Below are 16,190 nucleotides of genomic sequence, written 5' to 3' on the forward strand. Positions count from 1 at the left end.
GTCTCCAACTTGCAGATGGGGAACTTGTGTGAGAGAGAGGGTAATGCAAAATAGATTACACGTATGTGAATCCTCCAAGCTGTTGAGAACATGTAAGGACTAAAGTACTGGATTCAAGAATACACAAAACACTAGAAATTCATAAAGAAAGAACAGAAAGAGGCAGTCAGAAGTTTGGGATGGTATAAAATGAATTTAAACTGTTTTTTTCAAGGCCTCTTGCCATGCACAGAATGTGTTCAGGCAGAACTGGAGTGCTCTTTTGATGACCCTACTTCTCATCTTTCCTAATGGACCATTCCAGCCAGTGGAAATCAGTGTAGTCCTGAGTTGGTTTTAATTCCTGATTTTTTTTTTTAATTTTTTTTTTTAATCGATTTATTTTTTGGGGGGGAGGAGGGAACAGGGGGCGTTATGAGGGAAGGGGAGAGAGTAAACTAACATCATCCCAATCCTTGTCCTCTTTTATACCCTCAGAATTGGGAACAAGGCTGTCATATATTTGCTTGTTCAAGCATAGTAAGACTGAATTCCAAAATATCTGCTCTGAAGTGCACAGAAAAAAAGAAAATAAATCATAGCATTAAACCATTTATAAATTCCTGTATTCAACAAAGGAAAAAAGCTCCCAGAAAGAGCTTTGTAAGTAGTTATGTCCCTTTCTATAAAAACCCATGGGCTAGGAAGACTGTGGGTTAAATTACCATATGTTCTACATATGTGTTTAACTGCCTCATTTAAAATAATTGTGTATTTGGGACTTCTGACTTTTTGAGTAGGCATACTTCACTAATAAACTCATGTAAGACATTCATTTTGTCCTGGGAGAATTGCTGCTGTCTCAGGAGGAAAACCTGACTGTACAGATGTTTTCTCCCAGAGCAAAAAATGGTTGCTTCAGAAGGGAAAAAAAACCTGGAAACAACCAAGATTAAATTACTCCCAAGGCAGTTTCTCCTGGGAGAGCACACTGTCTGTACAATTTACCCTTCTGAGAGAAGCCATAGCATAGTCCTCCAGCATCCCAGGGTGCTTTGCTTCTCTCACTCCCAGGGAGACAGCATGTCACTCACTGGATTCTACTAGTCTAGTTGAGCAGGGAACAGAATGCACCCCCTTCATAATCTCAGATTGTGTGTCAGGGAGACGCAGGCTGACACTGTGCAATCTAGGTCAGCCAGTCAGGACTACCCTATGTGCTGCTGCTATCTGTTGCCAGGCAGACTGCAGAAGCCTGCTAAGATCCATGCTGTGCCACCAGGGGGCTCTTGTGCACACATTTATTTTCAAGAGCTAACTGAATAGCATAATGAATTTAGCTAAATAACTGAACCCTTTCGTCTATTTTGAACATAACTTCTTAAGAAGTAGGGTCACTATTTTCACAGAAAGACTCACATAAACCATTTTTGCTGTGACTGAAACTGCATAGTACTGAAAACATAAATTCTTAATTTCAAGGCATGTAATAGAATAGGAAAGCATCTTATACTGTAGCATTATTGTAACAGTCAATTTACTGGTAGTAAAATATTTTAATAAATGTTACTTATTACTTCAAATCTAAATGGTACAAAGTTGGGGATAATTTTCTAGTATTAAAATTCATCAGAGTTCAAAACTAAGCCGCAAATCTGACAGAATGTATAATGTGTTGATTTTATAAGAAATCAAAATTTAGTATGTTTTTCAAAAAAGTTCTTTGTAACAAATATGACATTTTAGAAGCTCACCTCATACTGGGTTGGGACAGATTGTTTCAATGTATTTACTTTCTACAGAATTTAGAGGAAGTAAAAAAAACAATTAAACAAAAATCCAGCATCACAAGGATTGTTTAACTATAACAACATACGCTTTTACTTGGACAATAGACAGGCAAATTCCATGGGTGCAACTGAAATAAATAAGGCTTATGTAGCAAAATATTAGGTAGTTGATCTCTAGTCTCAGTGATTCCAATTAATAAATAATATCTAATTAGAGCGTCTTAATCTAATTGACTTTTGTAAATTCTACTTGCCTAATGAGAGAGTGTTTTTATGATGATTTTTAGTTCTGCTCCTAACCTCTCAAGTTAAAATATGGGTCCATTCTGTGATAATTTTTATGCCAAAGGTTATACTCCCTCATCACATGCTTACAGAAAAATTCTTATTTTAACATAACTTAGGAGGCTGCTGCATTCCTATGCAGGTCTATTTCCCTATTGATGTCCCAGTAAAAACACAAATCTAACTGTTTTACTTGCAGATGTTACAGATTTAACTCTTCACTGATATAAAAGTCTGAATTTTCGGACACTGTACTGCAAAATCACTTCTCCATAGGTCTTATTTGCACTCACTGTGTTATCAGAGGTATGAACCAAAATACCTTTTCAGCATTTTGACCATCTTTGTTTTCCTTACCAAAAAACAAAATGCTTCTGTATTATTCTTAGCAAAATGTCAACAATGCTGTCTTTTTTTCCAGTGTGTTCCTTAATCTCTGTCTCTCTTCCTTTTTATATGAACTGATTCTCAGATACCTTGTGGTATGTCTCATCAATGCAAAGTGGATTTAAAAGCAGTAATATCCTAATTACATGACAGCTTGCAGATCTGTAAATGCTTAAAGAGAAGAAGGACATTGCCACTACCTTAGTTTTTTGGCCAAAATGAAGTCACAAAAGAACTGTATTATGGCACTGAGACATAGGTCATAGACCTCAAAATATATCAAGAGGGAAGAGGGTCCTGCTGTCCCTAGTGTGTTGTGCAGGTTTTCCTCCTGTTGTGGGAACCATATTCCTAAAATTCAGTCAAAAAGAAGCAACTGCCTCTGAGGAAAGAGTTCTTTATATATTTTAGAATGCCAACAGTATTTTTTTGGCAGGCAGGCAAGTATCAAGATGCTTTTGAAAAGATGGATCCAAGTTTTCGCAGATAGTGAACAAGGCCATTTCGATAGTAGGAGTAGCCAGTTAATGCTAGAAGTTAAGCGTTCTTATGGCAAAAAAAAAGATTATAGAGTTAGCATAGCAATGAGCTGCAGAATCAAGAGATCGTTTCTAATGCCAACTTGTGAATAGTTGTATCTTGCTATGAAAACCAAAACGCATGTAGAGTACAGATATGATACTCAATTACTAGCTGCCCTTGTAAAAATTAGGCTGAGGACAGTCTGACAGCATTTATACTTTTATAAGTATCCCAAATTACTTCTCAGTTGAGATTACTCCTCATCATGGAGCAAACTCTCAAGAAATCCATTTCTAAGCACTTGAAGGAGAAGGTGATTAGGACCAGTCAGCATGGATTCACCAAGGGCAAGTCACGCCTGATGAACCTGATTGCCTTCTATGATGAGGTGACTGGCTCTGTGGATGCAGAGAGACCAATGGAAGTGATATATGCCTTGATTTTAGCAAGGCTTTTTATGGTCTGCCACAACATTCTTGCAGGCAAGCTAAGGAAGTACAGGCTGGATGAATGGACTGTAAGATGGACAGAAAAATGGCTCGAGCATTGGGCTCAGAAGGGTAGTACTCAATAGCTCCATGTCTAGCTGGCAGCCAGTTTCAAGTGGAGTGCCCCAGGGATCAGTCCTGCTGCCCTTTCTGTTTAAATGTCTTTATCAACGACCTGGAAGATGGCATATTTTACATGCTCAGCAAGTCTGCAGATGACACTAAGCTGGGAGGAGCGGTAGATACGCTGGAGGGTAGGGCTAGGATTTGGAGTGACCTAAACAAATTGGAAGATTGTGCCAAAAGGAGTCTCATGATATTCAACAAGGGCAAGTGCAAAATCCTGCACTTAAAACAGAGCAATCCCATGCATCACTAGAGGCTGGAGGCTGACTGGCTGAGAGCAGCTCTGCAGAAAAGGACCTGGAAGTTACAGTGGACAATAAGCTGAATATGAGCCAACAGTGTGCCCTTGCTATAAAGAAGGCTAATGGCATACAGGGCTGCATCGGTAGGAGTGCTGCCAGTAGATCCAGGGAAGTGATTCTTCCCTTCTCTTCAGCACCGGTGAGGCCACATCTGGAGTACTGTGTTCAGTTTTGGGCACCCGACAACAGAAAGGATGTGGACAAAATGGAGAGTCTGGCAGAGGGTAACAAAAATGGTGAGGGGGCTGGGGAAAATGAATTATGACAAGAAGCTGAGGGAACTGGACTAATTTAGTTTTGAGAAGAGAAGAGAAGACTGAGAGGGATTTAATAGCAGCCTTCAGCTACCTGAAGGGGAGTTTGAAAAAAGGATGGAGCTCGACTCTTCTTGGTGGTGGCAGATGACAGAACAAGGAGCAACGGTCTCAAGTTGCAGCAAGGGAAGTTTGGTTAGGTATTAGGAAAAACTCTCTCACTAGGAGGGTAGTAAAACACTGGAACAGGTTACCCAGAGATGTGGTGGTGGAATCTCCATCCTTGGAGGTTAAGACAAAGCTTTAGCTGGGATTATCTAGTTGGGGATGGTCCTGCCTTGAGCAGGGGGTTAGACTAGATGACATCCTGAGGCACCTTCCAACCCTAATTTTCTATGATTCTATAATTAAAAACAGGATTAAATATTTTTTTTAATGGGAGAAGAATAATATCCATTGGAGCTCTGGGAGCACAAAGGTGTTCAGAAAACAGCTGAAAGACAAATCCCTAAATAAAACATGCAAAGCACAAAAAAACTCAAAGCCTTCTAGGACCAAAGGACCAGGAAATTAGCTGAATACAATACCTACAGGCTTTTTTCTTTTTTTTTTTTTCTTAAATCATGGGGCAGACTTTTCAGAATGCAGTAAGCAACAGATAGTGAAAAGAGGTGTGGAACTGGTGGGGAAAAATGTGAATAACATGAAGTATACGTTTTCTGATACTGCACAAAAACTAAAAGGGAAAAAGATATTAAAAATAGCCATGATCCATCATTGATTGAAAGTAGAGACACAAGATATGGAGATACTGCAAGACTCATGCTGGAATATGAAGGGCCAAGAGACAAAGCAGTTGGTTACTAGAGCTCACCCTTTAAGGATGAAACAAAAGACATGTCAGCAAAAGAAAAGTTGCCTGGGGGTATAAGTATACTAATGGAATTCTGCCTTTTCCTACGGCCTTCCACTGAATTATTTTTTTTTTTTGAGACTATGTAAAAGGGTTCTGGTCTCACAAGACTGCAGTAAAGACAAAATAATATGTTTGTACCAATCCCAAAAATGGTGACTTATAATTATTACATTTTTTGTAAGATACTAAAAAAAGTCTTATGTCATTATTAATGGTAGAGCATTAAGAAGGCAGTGGCTACTAAGCAAATTGTTTTCAGAAAATAGAGAGAAACAAGGAATCAAATCTGCACGCTATAAAGATTATTGGAAAATGTTATGAATGTAGAGTACCTCCTTACATTTTATCAATAATGCAGAAGATTTTGACTGTGTTGCTCTTTATGGAAAGTGAAGTGGAAATATGGAAAGTGATGTGTGAAATGGGATTTCCTAAACACATCACAGAATGGATAAGAAAGTTGTGTGTCGGCCAATAGGCAGCAGTGTAAACAGCCGCAGGTTTGACAAGATAGTTTAAGAATATTGTAGTGTCTGCCAAGGATGTGTGCCGTTTTCTCAGCTTTTAAACTTATTTGCTACAAGATTTTGACGGAGGAATCAAGCTTGAAGGGTGTTGCACAACCAATTTATAGTACTTCAATAATGGTATGCTGCTCTGTGGGAGCATCAGAGAACTAAAACCATTGAGTGTGAATGAATTAGTGCCAAGAAATGCACAAGAGTACAAAACAAGAGGATAATGGTTAATTATAAGAGTGATCCAAATAATGGATTATAGATTGGGAAGTTGCTGAAGAGATCAAGTATTAAATGAAGCAGTGAAGAAGACATCAGATGGAGATTGATTATTAAACTGAAAGCCTTACAATAAATTAGCACAATTTGGAAAAATGATAGGATTTTCCTGAACCTTTGGTTGTGATGTCTGAGAATTATGGTGTTCTCAGACAGCATTGAATAAAGGATGAAAAGATGCCTTAAACCAGCGGTGAACAAACTTTTTGACAGGTGTGCCATAAGTTGAACACCACTCTTTTCCTGAGTGCCACTCTGATTTCTCAAACTCCAGAGTCATACCTGATAGAGGTTATGCCCTGGGGCACTGAAACAGAAGCAGAGCTCAAGCCTCCAGCCTCATAGAGCAGAGCTGTGTCAGGATGCTGCTGCAACTCCTCTTCAGGATGCTGCTGAGAAGACTGTTAAGTTTCTCTTCTAAAGTTTAAAAATTAACTGTGCTCTTAACTATACACAGAGTGTAAGATGCTAAATCTAACAGTACATGTCTGATGAGCTGCATCACTGCGTTGGTAACTTTAAATCTAATTCAATTCTTTTTCCCCTTGGTGGGATGACACTGTAAAACTGCAGAGCTTCTACAAGCACTAGATTACAGTGAATCTGTAAAACTACTTTGGGGCCTTGTTCAGAGTATGCTTCTCTCTTGTTTTCATCTGTACATAAAGGGCCTGACTTGACCACTCACATTGACTGCTGGGTTAAGAATTTGCTCTTGGGTGCCTGGGCAGCTAGAAATCATTGAGAAATCATGAGGAATTTTGGGTGCATAAGAATCATATGGTCAAATGCTACACAGCCTGGTTCTGCTCCACTTTCTCTAACACTTACACGTGCGATCCTTTTGCATTCTCAAGGATTGCCACCTGGTAAAAAATAATTGTCATTACTATTCACTGCTCATCTGTGAAATGTTGCATTAGTATGCCAATTACTAAGCATCAGTTTCAAATGCACACAACTGCCTTTTGGTGATTAATAACTTTATTTTCTTTTGATCTTTGACTAGGATGAAATGAAGTAGAAAAGCTTTTATTAGGAAGATTTCTTGGGCCAGGATCTGATGTCCAGTCATACTGGGCATGTCTACACATGCAGTTAATAGGCCTGAATTTTCTGCACTGAAAATTCAGACACATTAAACTGCGCCCCTGCATGCATCTGAACATGCTCCCATTGGGAGTGAATTTCCTTCTGACAGGAGCAGTTAAGTATGGGGCTGCTCCTGCCCTGCTCTGCCTGCCAGCAGCAGCCAAGGGGAGCTCCAGGCTCCCTTGGGTGCTGGCCCCAGGCTTTCAAAGAGCATGGGGGCTGGTCCTGATCTTTGCAGGGCTGGGGAGAGCTATCCTAGCTGCCAGGAAGCCACCTCCCAGACCCATGGAGATCAGGATCCATCTCCATGTGGCTAGCAGGCAGCATCCCACTGAGCCAGGACAGTTCCTTCCACCCCCTGTGGCTCCCTGGTGCCTACATGTGTGCTTCGGTGCATTAGTTTAATGCTACAATTTCTACAGGCACTAGAAAATGGCATATTAGATTAATTTGATATACAGGAGTAGATGGTGACACTTTACAGTGCATTAGATTAGTTTAATGCATAGTAAAGCGTCCCATGTAGATAGGCCCTCTGACTGGTATCGTACTCCATATAGAATCCTACAGTGACTTCAGTGGGGCTGTTTGTGCAGTTGGCCCTACTTAGTGTGATGGGGGATATGTGATTTTTGGTCTGCTTGTCCTCACAGTTATATTTCTTCTAAAGGGATTTAAAAAAGTCAAACTTATTAATACAGTTCAGGATTTATTTCAGTTTTTACTTTCCACAAAATCCTAAAATGCTGATCAGCCACAATTCTGTGTCCCCATGGACTTCAGAGAGATTAGAGACACCCTTCCCCCCCCGTCCCTGGGGTCCCAATACCAAAAAGTGGTTAAGTTTTATGCTGAAAGACCTACGCTTTGATTTCAAAAGTGGCTTAAGAGTTAGTGGGACATTTTGAAATGGGGCTTTTCGGAATTCTGGCTTTTATTAGCTGTGAACTACAGTCAGGATTTCAACTACAGGAAGATGCCATGCATCATGTAGATATTCTGGTTTGTATAACCATACTAATTCTGGTCTATAGAAATCTGTTTCTAGGGCTCCATTGACATTGACTGAATTAGGATATTATGTTTATGATTCAATTAGCTGTCTCCTTTTTTTAATAACAATTAATTTGGTCATTATACTTTGTCACAGTGCATTAGATTAGCTTTGTGATAGCCCACAGGATCCCCCTACCACCCACAGCTGCTGGGCATTTGTGTTCCTCATGCACACACATCCCCCACTTACACGCACACCCCACACATGCTCAAAAACATACCTCACCCCCCTACACCTCCCCCCATGCCGGTGACTTGGGGAAAGGGGGAGTGGGGGGCAAGAAGTGGGATATCAATACCAGTTCACCCAGGGCACCATTCTCCATAAGGCCAGCTTTGGACTGAGGTAAGGGATGGGTACACTTGCACTTGAGCTTTCTAGGCTCTATGTGACACACAGGTCCCATGTTCTCTCTATAGAGTGCTGAATTTCATAAACAGAACAGCTATAAGATTTAGCCTGTTTAAATAACTAATCCACACAAGACCCTGTGATACAGTTAAGGACTGTATTCCTGAAGCTGTGGTCCATGCAAGTCCAGACACTATAAATCCCATGCATCTTTCTGATTAAAAGGCTTTAGTTCAATGATACCAACTGTTCAGCAGATCTGACTCTCGGCAAGAACTGTTGCAGTACTCCTAAACTGACAGTGTCACTACAGGGCTTAAGTTAAGTTGCCCTATTGGTGCCCCTGTTTGGAAGCTTCTGCTGGAACTGTTTAAGGGTACAAAGAGTTCCCTCTTGGCTCTCTGCACAAGAATACTTTTGATTAACTAGATATTTTGCCTGTATATAGACTATTTCATTGTGTTGTATATTTTTCTACAACTACAAACCTTCTCTCCCACCAAATTTCTTTACTCTTCATCAAACATATTCTTTTTTTAAAAATATGCTATCATATAATATTAGACAAGAAAATATGAATGAAAATTGGCAGTTCTTAAAAAGTTGGCTAATATGTCATGATGAAGACAGAAGATAACTACGATAGTTTTTAGCCTATTAATTTTTTTAGCCAATTAATACAGCAATTGGACATAAAAAAGAAAGAAAAATCCAATATATTACAAATGGAGAAAACAGAAACCAATAACAGTCAATATAATTTAGAAGTTATGAGTTAAGTGTAGAAAATTGCAACGCAAAGCTGGACACCAGGGAGGAAATCAAGGCTAGAAGAGCTGAGGACAAAAGAATGCTTTGGGAAATAAATTTATGTTGGGAAATTGAGGGGAAAAAAGAAGCAGCTATTTTATGATCCCATTGTTAACTGGAAATGGTGAAACTGTTAATGATAAAGAAAAAAAATCAGAAACCTCTTTTATTTGGAAAGAAGCAGTAATATATTCTTATTACACAGAATGAAGAAGCACCTTCTAATTTGTTAACGGGACCTGGACAAGGAGGTAAAACAATATCTCTGTGGATGAAATCCTGATTTAAATTGGCAATCCTGGATAAATAAAAACCCAAGTGTTAGAAAGACAGCCAGCCAGAAAGAAATCAATCTCTAGTTGGTTCAAGAGATCTTTAGCATGTACCTTCTAGATACTGGAATAGTGGAGATATTTCATTAGACTGAGCGAATACTAATGTTGTAACATTATTCAAAAAGGGAAGGTAGAGGCTAGTTTGCCAAACTTCAGTTCTGGACAAAATAATAGAAAAACTGATATGGAAATCAATCGATAATTATAGAATTAAGATAATAATCACTCAGCATAGTTTCTATATAAAACTCTACTTACATGAAAGTCCTGTTTAAACAGGGTTTCATTCTTTCAGGAGATATTTTGGCTAATCAATACAAATGCAACAGTGTTTGGCTTAGTACTGCCTGACATTACATATGTATTTCTTTTTAATCACAGTATCTATAAGGTATGCATCAAATGGATTGAGAAAAGGCTGAACTGACAGATATTAAGGAATAATAACAAAATATTGTCACTGAATGGGAATTTTTGTGGTTTTTTTCTGTTTATTTTTGTTTTCCACTGGGATCTGTAGTGTGCCTAGCACTTAAACATTTTCACCGATTATCTGGAATATAAAGTAAATGCTGATAAGGTTCAAATGGCACCCAGGTGGGTGGACAATAAACAACAATGGTACAGCAGTCACACATGATCTAGCAGTCATACCTAATGATTCAAATGTACTTTGGAAATGGTCAAATGCAAAGATACACATCTTGAAACAACATAGGCCACAGCTGGGGACTGTAACCTGGAAAGAACAGACTCTGAAGAGAATTTAGAGGCCACACTGCTAGATCCATAAAAGGACTTAAGTAGCTGAATCCTGTCTAGCTGCCCACCCTTGCAGAGCCCGAACCCTAGATCCTGAAGGCTGCCAAATAATCTTGGAGATGCCTCAAGTGTAGTTACCGAAGTTACCATAAAGTCCCTTGATAGTTGAAAGATCTGCCTCTGTGTATACCCAGAACTGCCTCATTTTTAATGGTGCTGAGCAGCAGTTCGGTGCACATGTTCTGTTGGAACCCACAACCTAGTCATTCTTCTGTCCATTTCCCCTGCAGGGCTCAAGCCGGTAGGTGTTCTTAGAACAGACCTCACACGGGTAGGTCTCTCAAAAAATACAAATGGAAGAGGAGTTGCCAGTAGTTAGAGCATTGACCTTGGAAGTGGAAAAACAAATTTAATTCCCACCTCTGTTAAGGGGATTTGAAGCAAATCCTTTAACAACCATGCCATCTAGATACAATTATTAATATCTGCTGTAGAAACTACTCTAATTTTCAGGGAATAATCAAATAGTCATTGTGCCAAAGAAGGTTAGAGAAAAGTAAGCACCTAGGGCAGGGGCAGGCAAAATACGGCCCATGGGCCCCAGTTGGCAATCCCATGGCTACTGAGTTGTGTATGTACACTTTCTGATCTGATGTATCTTTAGGTCATAAAAATGAAACTGTTTCAACACGAGGGTTAGAGAGCCCTACCCAAAAATACCCTGTAGCTTGTTGGTTACAGCCGTCAGGTAGGAGAGATGCAATCAACCAGTGAAGAAATAGAACTTGTATCCTAGGTGAGGGCTTTAACCATTGAGCTATAAAACAGAAGCAGTGGCACTACCACTAACCAGACTTTGTAACAAATCGTTGGATTAAGTATGCAACTCTAAGAAATGGTTCAAGTTGTGAATCCCACAAAAATAGGGACCTTGCTTTGAGATAGAGGAAGGTGCTGAAATCCTGGAGTGCAGTAGGTTGGGAGAAGCAGGGGATGGAGGAATGCAGGGGAAGTTGGATGGATATGTATACCTCTTCTCCTTGGCATTTCATGTGGCTACTTTTAAATACCTATTCTTACAGTCTTTTAGCTTTCTGGGGATCTTATTCTTTAGATGTCTATGCAACAAAGCACCTTTGATGCCTGTCACTTTAAGGGCTTTGAGTGGCAGCAGGGCAGCCAGCAGTGAAGGCCGGCCCTGATGAGGTAGTCATAAGACCTGGTGAGAGCCATGTGATTGGAAGAGAGAGCTGAGCAGACTCCATTTTAGCTCAGGCACTCAGGGCTGAGCCAGCAGTACAACATCTGGCTGGGCAGCTGCTCAGGAATGTCTTGGAGGTAAGGGCGGGAGCTATGGGGATGGCAGGAGGCTCCTGGTCCTGGGTATGACTTGAAACTGCACCCTACTGAGGAAGAATGGCCTGATGGGGCTGCCTGTGGCAGGGCAGCTCCCCAGAAATGGCAGGCCAGTTGGCTACCAGTAAAAGGCAGGTAGGAGCATCTTATAACCCTAGCCCCCACTACTCAGTGGTGATAGAACAGACAGTGGGGCCAGGCACACCAAGGAAAAGGCACCTGAATCCTTGGGGGTGTAAGACCCCAAGTCCCAGGAAGGGGGCACAGAGTTAGCCCCAGTGAGGGGTAGAGAGTGGCCCCAGAAAGAGGGACAGGAAGAGCCTAATGCCTGGTGAGGGGCTAGTGGCTAGAGTCAGTCTAGTGTTAGGCACAAGGCCAGTCACCCATATAGGCATCCCCCCATGCTGGTGCCCCTTCCCCCATGCCCTACATGGATGTGGTTCCCTGCCTCCCCCCAACACTTTCAGCTCCCCATGATGCACACTACAGTGCCCTGCCCTCTGGGCAGGGGCAGGATGCAGCAGGCAGAGGAGAGGAGGAGAATTTGGAGACTCCAGCTGCTGTTACAGCCAGAGCAATGGGGGATGTGGTAGCTGGCCAGCAATCTGGTATGAGCTTACAGGCTGATGGGACAAAATGAGCTAACATAATCCTTGGAAGTACAATCAGGGAATAAAAATGTGCTAACAGTTTAAGAAGGATATTGGAAAAACTGGAAACTGAGAAAAGAGTCATAAAAATAGGGATTGGGAAAATTTCCTTAGAATGAGAAATTTGGAGCTGAATCTGTTTAGCTTAACAAAAAGGTGTGATATTGTGTGACAACAGGAGAAAAGACCGGCTCTGAAAGAACTGCTTCATCTAGCGGAGAAAGATGCAGCAAGAATAGGGTGACCATACATCCTACACTTCATAGGCTGGTCCTAGACGGTTGGCAAAAGTCCCAGAGGCAATCGGACACGGGAGCAGGGCATAGTCCAGTGGGGAAGCAGAGTGGCATGGTGTGCCAGGCAGGTGGATGAGCAGGCACTAGGAGCAAGGTGGGCAGACTGGAGCAGTCCCCAGCCTACTCCCCACCTCCAGCTGCTGCTTAGGAGAAGCTGGACTGGGCATACACACCATGTTGCTCCTCCTTCCCAGCAGACTGTGCCCTGTGTCCTTGCCTGCCTACCTCTGCCTCTAGCAGTGCTTACTGACTTGTGGGGGAGAGAGGGCAGTGTCCCGGATTTCTTTAAAAATCATATCACTACCCTAAACAAGAACCAATGGCTGGAAGCTAAATCCAGATAGATCCAAACTAGAAGAAAGGCATGCATTGAATATGATGCTGAGGTAAACACTGGAACAAAGTGTCAAGAAAAGAGGTAGATTTCTCTGCCTTGTGACATCTTCATATTCTGACTCAGTGCCTTTGGAACATACGTTTTAGTTAGAAACAAGTTTCTGAGCTCAACAACACAGGGCCAAGTGGATGAAATGTCATGGCCTGTGAAATATAAAAAGTCAGATTAGATGATCTAAGGATCCATCTGGCCTTAAAAACTATGAATCCCTTGCATTATAAAGCAGTATTTTTTTTTGAGATCTGTGAAAACATGTCACTGCTTAAAAACTAATTTAATGATACAGTTAAGTATTCTGGTCCCTGATCCTGCAATTGCTTCTTCACAGGGATCTGAAAGGTTGAGGAGAGAAAAAGCTATTTTCAGGCTGTGAATTATGCTGTGGCAGAGATGTTACTGCTATGGTTTGAGAGAGAAACTGTATTATCAAAAAAATCTGTTGCAGTCAAGCATAGCAGAAGCTTTTTTTGGTGGTGGTGGTGGGGGGGGTTATAGCCAAGTTGTTTACTTAAAGCTTTTCAGGTAAAATAAAGGCAAAATCTCTGATTTATTTTTTTTTTTAGTAGTAATCACATAAGGAATTGTCATGCATCTTGAGTTTTCCTTCAGGCTCCCCGGCCCACTGAAGCTAACGGGAGCCTGAGTAGTTCTGCATATTCTGCAAGCAAGCTATTGCTTTGCATTTCCCACAACCCCATTTTTAACTGCGTGCATGTCTAGTATCAGCACTTACTTTAGTTCTCATTGGGTGCATCTACAGGTCATGATGCTTTAGTACTTCTTTTTGGAAGTACTAAAGTACAGTACGGTATGGATGGTTACTGCACGGTGCACAGTTAGATTTTGCCGCTATGTCACTGTAGCAGCGCACTGTACCAGGAAAGTGTGCCGCTAGAGCAACATAGTTGGCAATCGTGTAGACCCTCAGGATCACAGTGTCACCGTAGGGTGATCTGTAGTTGTGCCTTTTGGGTACTTTACATGCAGCAAAAATGCCATCCTACTGTATCCACTGAAAAACATGAGGGAGGCTTTAATCTCTTACCCTTTTAATTCAACCATGTACACAAAATAGTTTTGTCTATCTGGTGTAGTCAGAAGTAAACAGAATTTTAAGATTAATCTTAAAAGTCAATTGTAATCACATTTTCCTTTTTATTTATACATCCATATTCTCTCAAAGGAAGTTTTGTTTTGATTTACGCTTTACTCTGATGCATAGCATCTGCTAGGTTTTTTTTAATGCCTTAAATACCTCTCAGTAGAACAGAGGTAACCAAAGACTCCTGTACTTCTATTTTATTCTCTGCCTAAACAGCATGATTGACATATGCTGTCCAGTGAAAAGTGTGAAAAAGCTTAGAAGATGTCACTTGTATTGCTTTACTAAGAAACCATTACATATAAATTTTAATTTTAGTCAGCACTGAAGCAATGGAAAGCAAACTACTTAACTTAAACTCCATTTAAACAACTACATTCATGGGTACTTTAAAAAAAACAAACACACTTGTCTTTCTGATCTCTCTTGCCTTGTAGAAGGCAATGGAGCCTTATAATGTACAGCAGTAAAAGCTTAATTTCCGTATGTAGAATGTATTAAACCTACTTCAGTCCAATCTTGTTCTTCTAGACCTGTGGTCCTCAAACTTTTTAGATTCATGGCATCTCCTCTCAGAAAATCAGCCAGCTCTCACTTTTCCCTTGTGTTTTTTGACTACAAAATAATAGAGTGGTTTTTCTGTTGCAACCAACTCGAAAGATCTTAACAGGACAGGCTATTTTTGACACCATGAATATCTATCTAAAATCTCTGGGGTTAACCTGTGAATTGTGTTTGTGCCCCTAAATGCTGAATAGCATCCTGCAGCACTCTTTTAAAAAAAAAAAAAATCTCAAAGCACCCTAGGGTGCCAGGGGGCCCTGGCTGAGAATTGCTCTGCTAGGCTCTATTCATGCGCTTGATCACTTTCGGTTTACACAAGAAGATCTTGCCCGACACCCCTAAGCGGTTCAGACACCTGCTCTACTCTCCTGCCTTAAGCGGTGGCGCCTACTAGGGCGGCAGGGAGCCCCAAACCGGGCCTGGAGAACAGCAGCCCCCTGGGACCAACGCGGTTACAGCAGCAGGGCCGGACTCGCCCTATGCACAAGCACGAGCGGGTGCTGGAAAAGCCTCCGCCTGCCCCGGAGCCGCGCCTGGCCCTGGCTCGCGGCGCTGGCACGAGGGGCACGGCCGGGCTCGCCCGCCGCGCTCCTGCCCTGGGCCGCGGACCTGCAGGAAAGCCGCCCGCACCGCGCGCCCCGGCGGGTTTCCTACTGGACCGCTCCCGCTCCCGCTCCCTCTCGCCGGCCGCACGGCGCTGCTCCCGCGGGACGCGCGGGCTCGGCTCCTCGCGCTGCCGTCAGCGTCCCGGCATCCGCGCTCCGGCCGCCGCGGACGGCTGGGGGAGCGGGGAGACTCCTGGCTGCCGAGCGGCACCGCCCCGGCCCCGGCCCCTTCCGTGCCCCCGGGCGGCGCGCCCCGTCCTACCTGGGCACCGTGAGCAGGGCGCTGCCGGCCATCGCGCCACCGCTGCAGCCGAGTCCAGGGCAGCGCGGCTACTCCCCCGCCTCCCCAGCGCCGCCCTGCCCTGCCCTGCAGTCGGCTCCGCGCCGCTCGCGCCTCCCCGCGCCCCGCGCCCGCCGCTGACCTGCAGCCCCCGGGAGGTGCCCTCGGAGCAGCCGGCCCCGGGGTGCTGCTGCTGCTGCTTGGCGGGAAGCAGCTGCCCGCGGGCCGAGCCAGCCCCTGCCGCGTTCTTCGCCCGCGGCCGCTGCGGCGGCGGCTGCTGCTGTAGCAGCGTCAGCCCGCTCTGCTCAGGCGGCAGCATCCCCGTGGCTGGACTGCCCGGCACTGCCCCTGGTGCCCCGTTCACTCCTCCCATACCTTTATCTTAGGCACGGGGTTGCACCTGCTTGCTCCAGGCGCCCTGTGCCTCCAGACAGGCAGGGCAGGGCAGGGCAGTGCTGCGCCACAAAGCGTGTCTCAGGCGCAGTGCAGTGCCAGACTCTCAAGAGGGCAGTTTTGGTGCCCAGAGTTGGTGCCCTGCTCACCCTACCTCTCGTTAGGCGACTGCTCTGGATTCCCACATCTTGTGACTCACGTCTGCACACTTAATAGCGCTAATGGTGCGCAGCACCCCACAGCGACCTTGCAGGATCTCAAGACCCCCAGGCTACCATAGCATCCTGCTTGAGA

The 16,190-nt window shown here is 43.2% G+C and overlaps 1 protein-coding gene across 5 annotated transcripts in view; it reads right to left on the reverse strand.

The window, feature by feature from the left end:
• Nucleotides 1-15,961, reverse strand: part of SPHKAP (SPHK1 interactor, AKAP domain containing) — a 123,267-nt gene extending 107,306 nt beyond the window's left edge. For 3 of the 5 annotated variants that reach the window (XM_090053331.1, XM_090053330.1, XM_090053327.1), the window contains exon 1: nt 15,486-15,564. In XM_090053331.1, the coding sequence (XP_089909457.1) occupies nt 15,486-15,517 (32 nt within the window). In that variant the 5' untranslated portion in view covers nt 15,518-15,564. Of the gene's footprint in view, nt 1-15,485; nt 15,565-15,645; nt 15,812-15,878 lie in introns of those variants that run through there. The other 2 variants (XM_090053329.1, XM_090053328.1) reach the window with 2 other exon arrangements.
• Nucleotides 15,962-16,190: the final 229 nt, after the last annotated feature.

The sequence above is a fragment of the Crocodylus siamensis genome, chromosome 6 (genome assembly GCF_052110815.1).
Source record: "Crocodylus siamensis isolate JL-2025a chromosome 6, ASM5211081v1, whole genome shotgun sequence".
NCBI lineage: Eukaryota > Metazoa > Chordata > Crocodylia > Crocodylidae > Crocodylus > Crocodylus siamensis.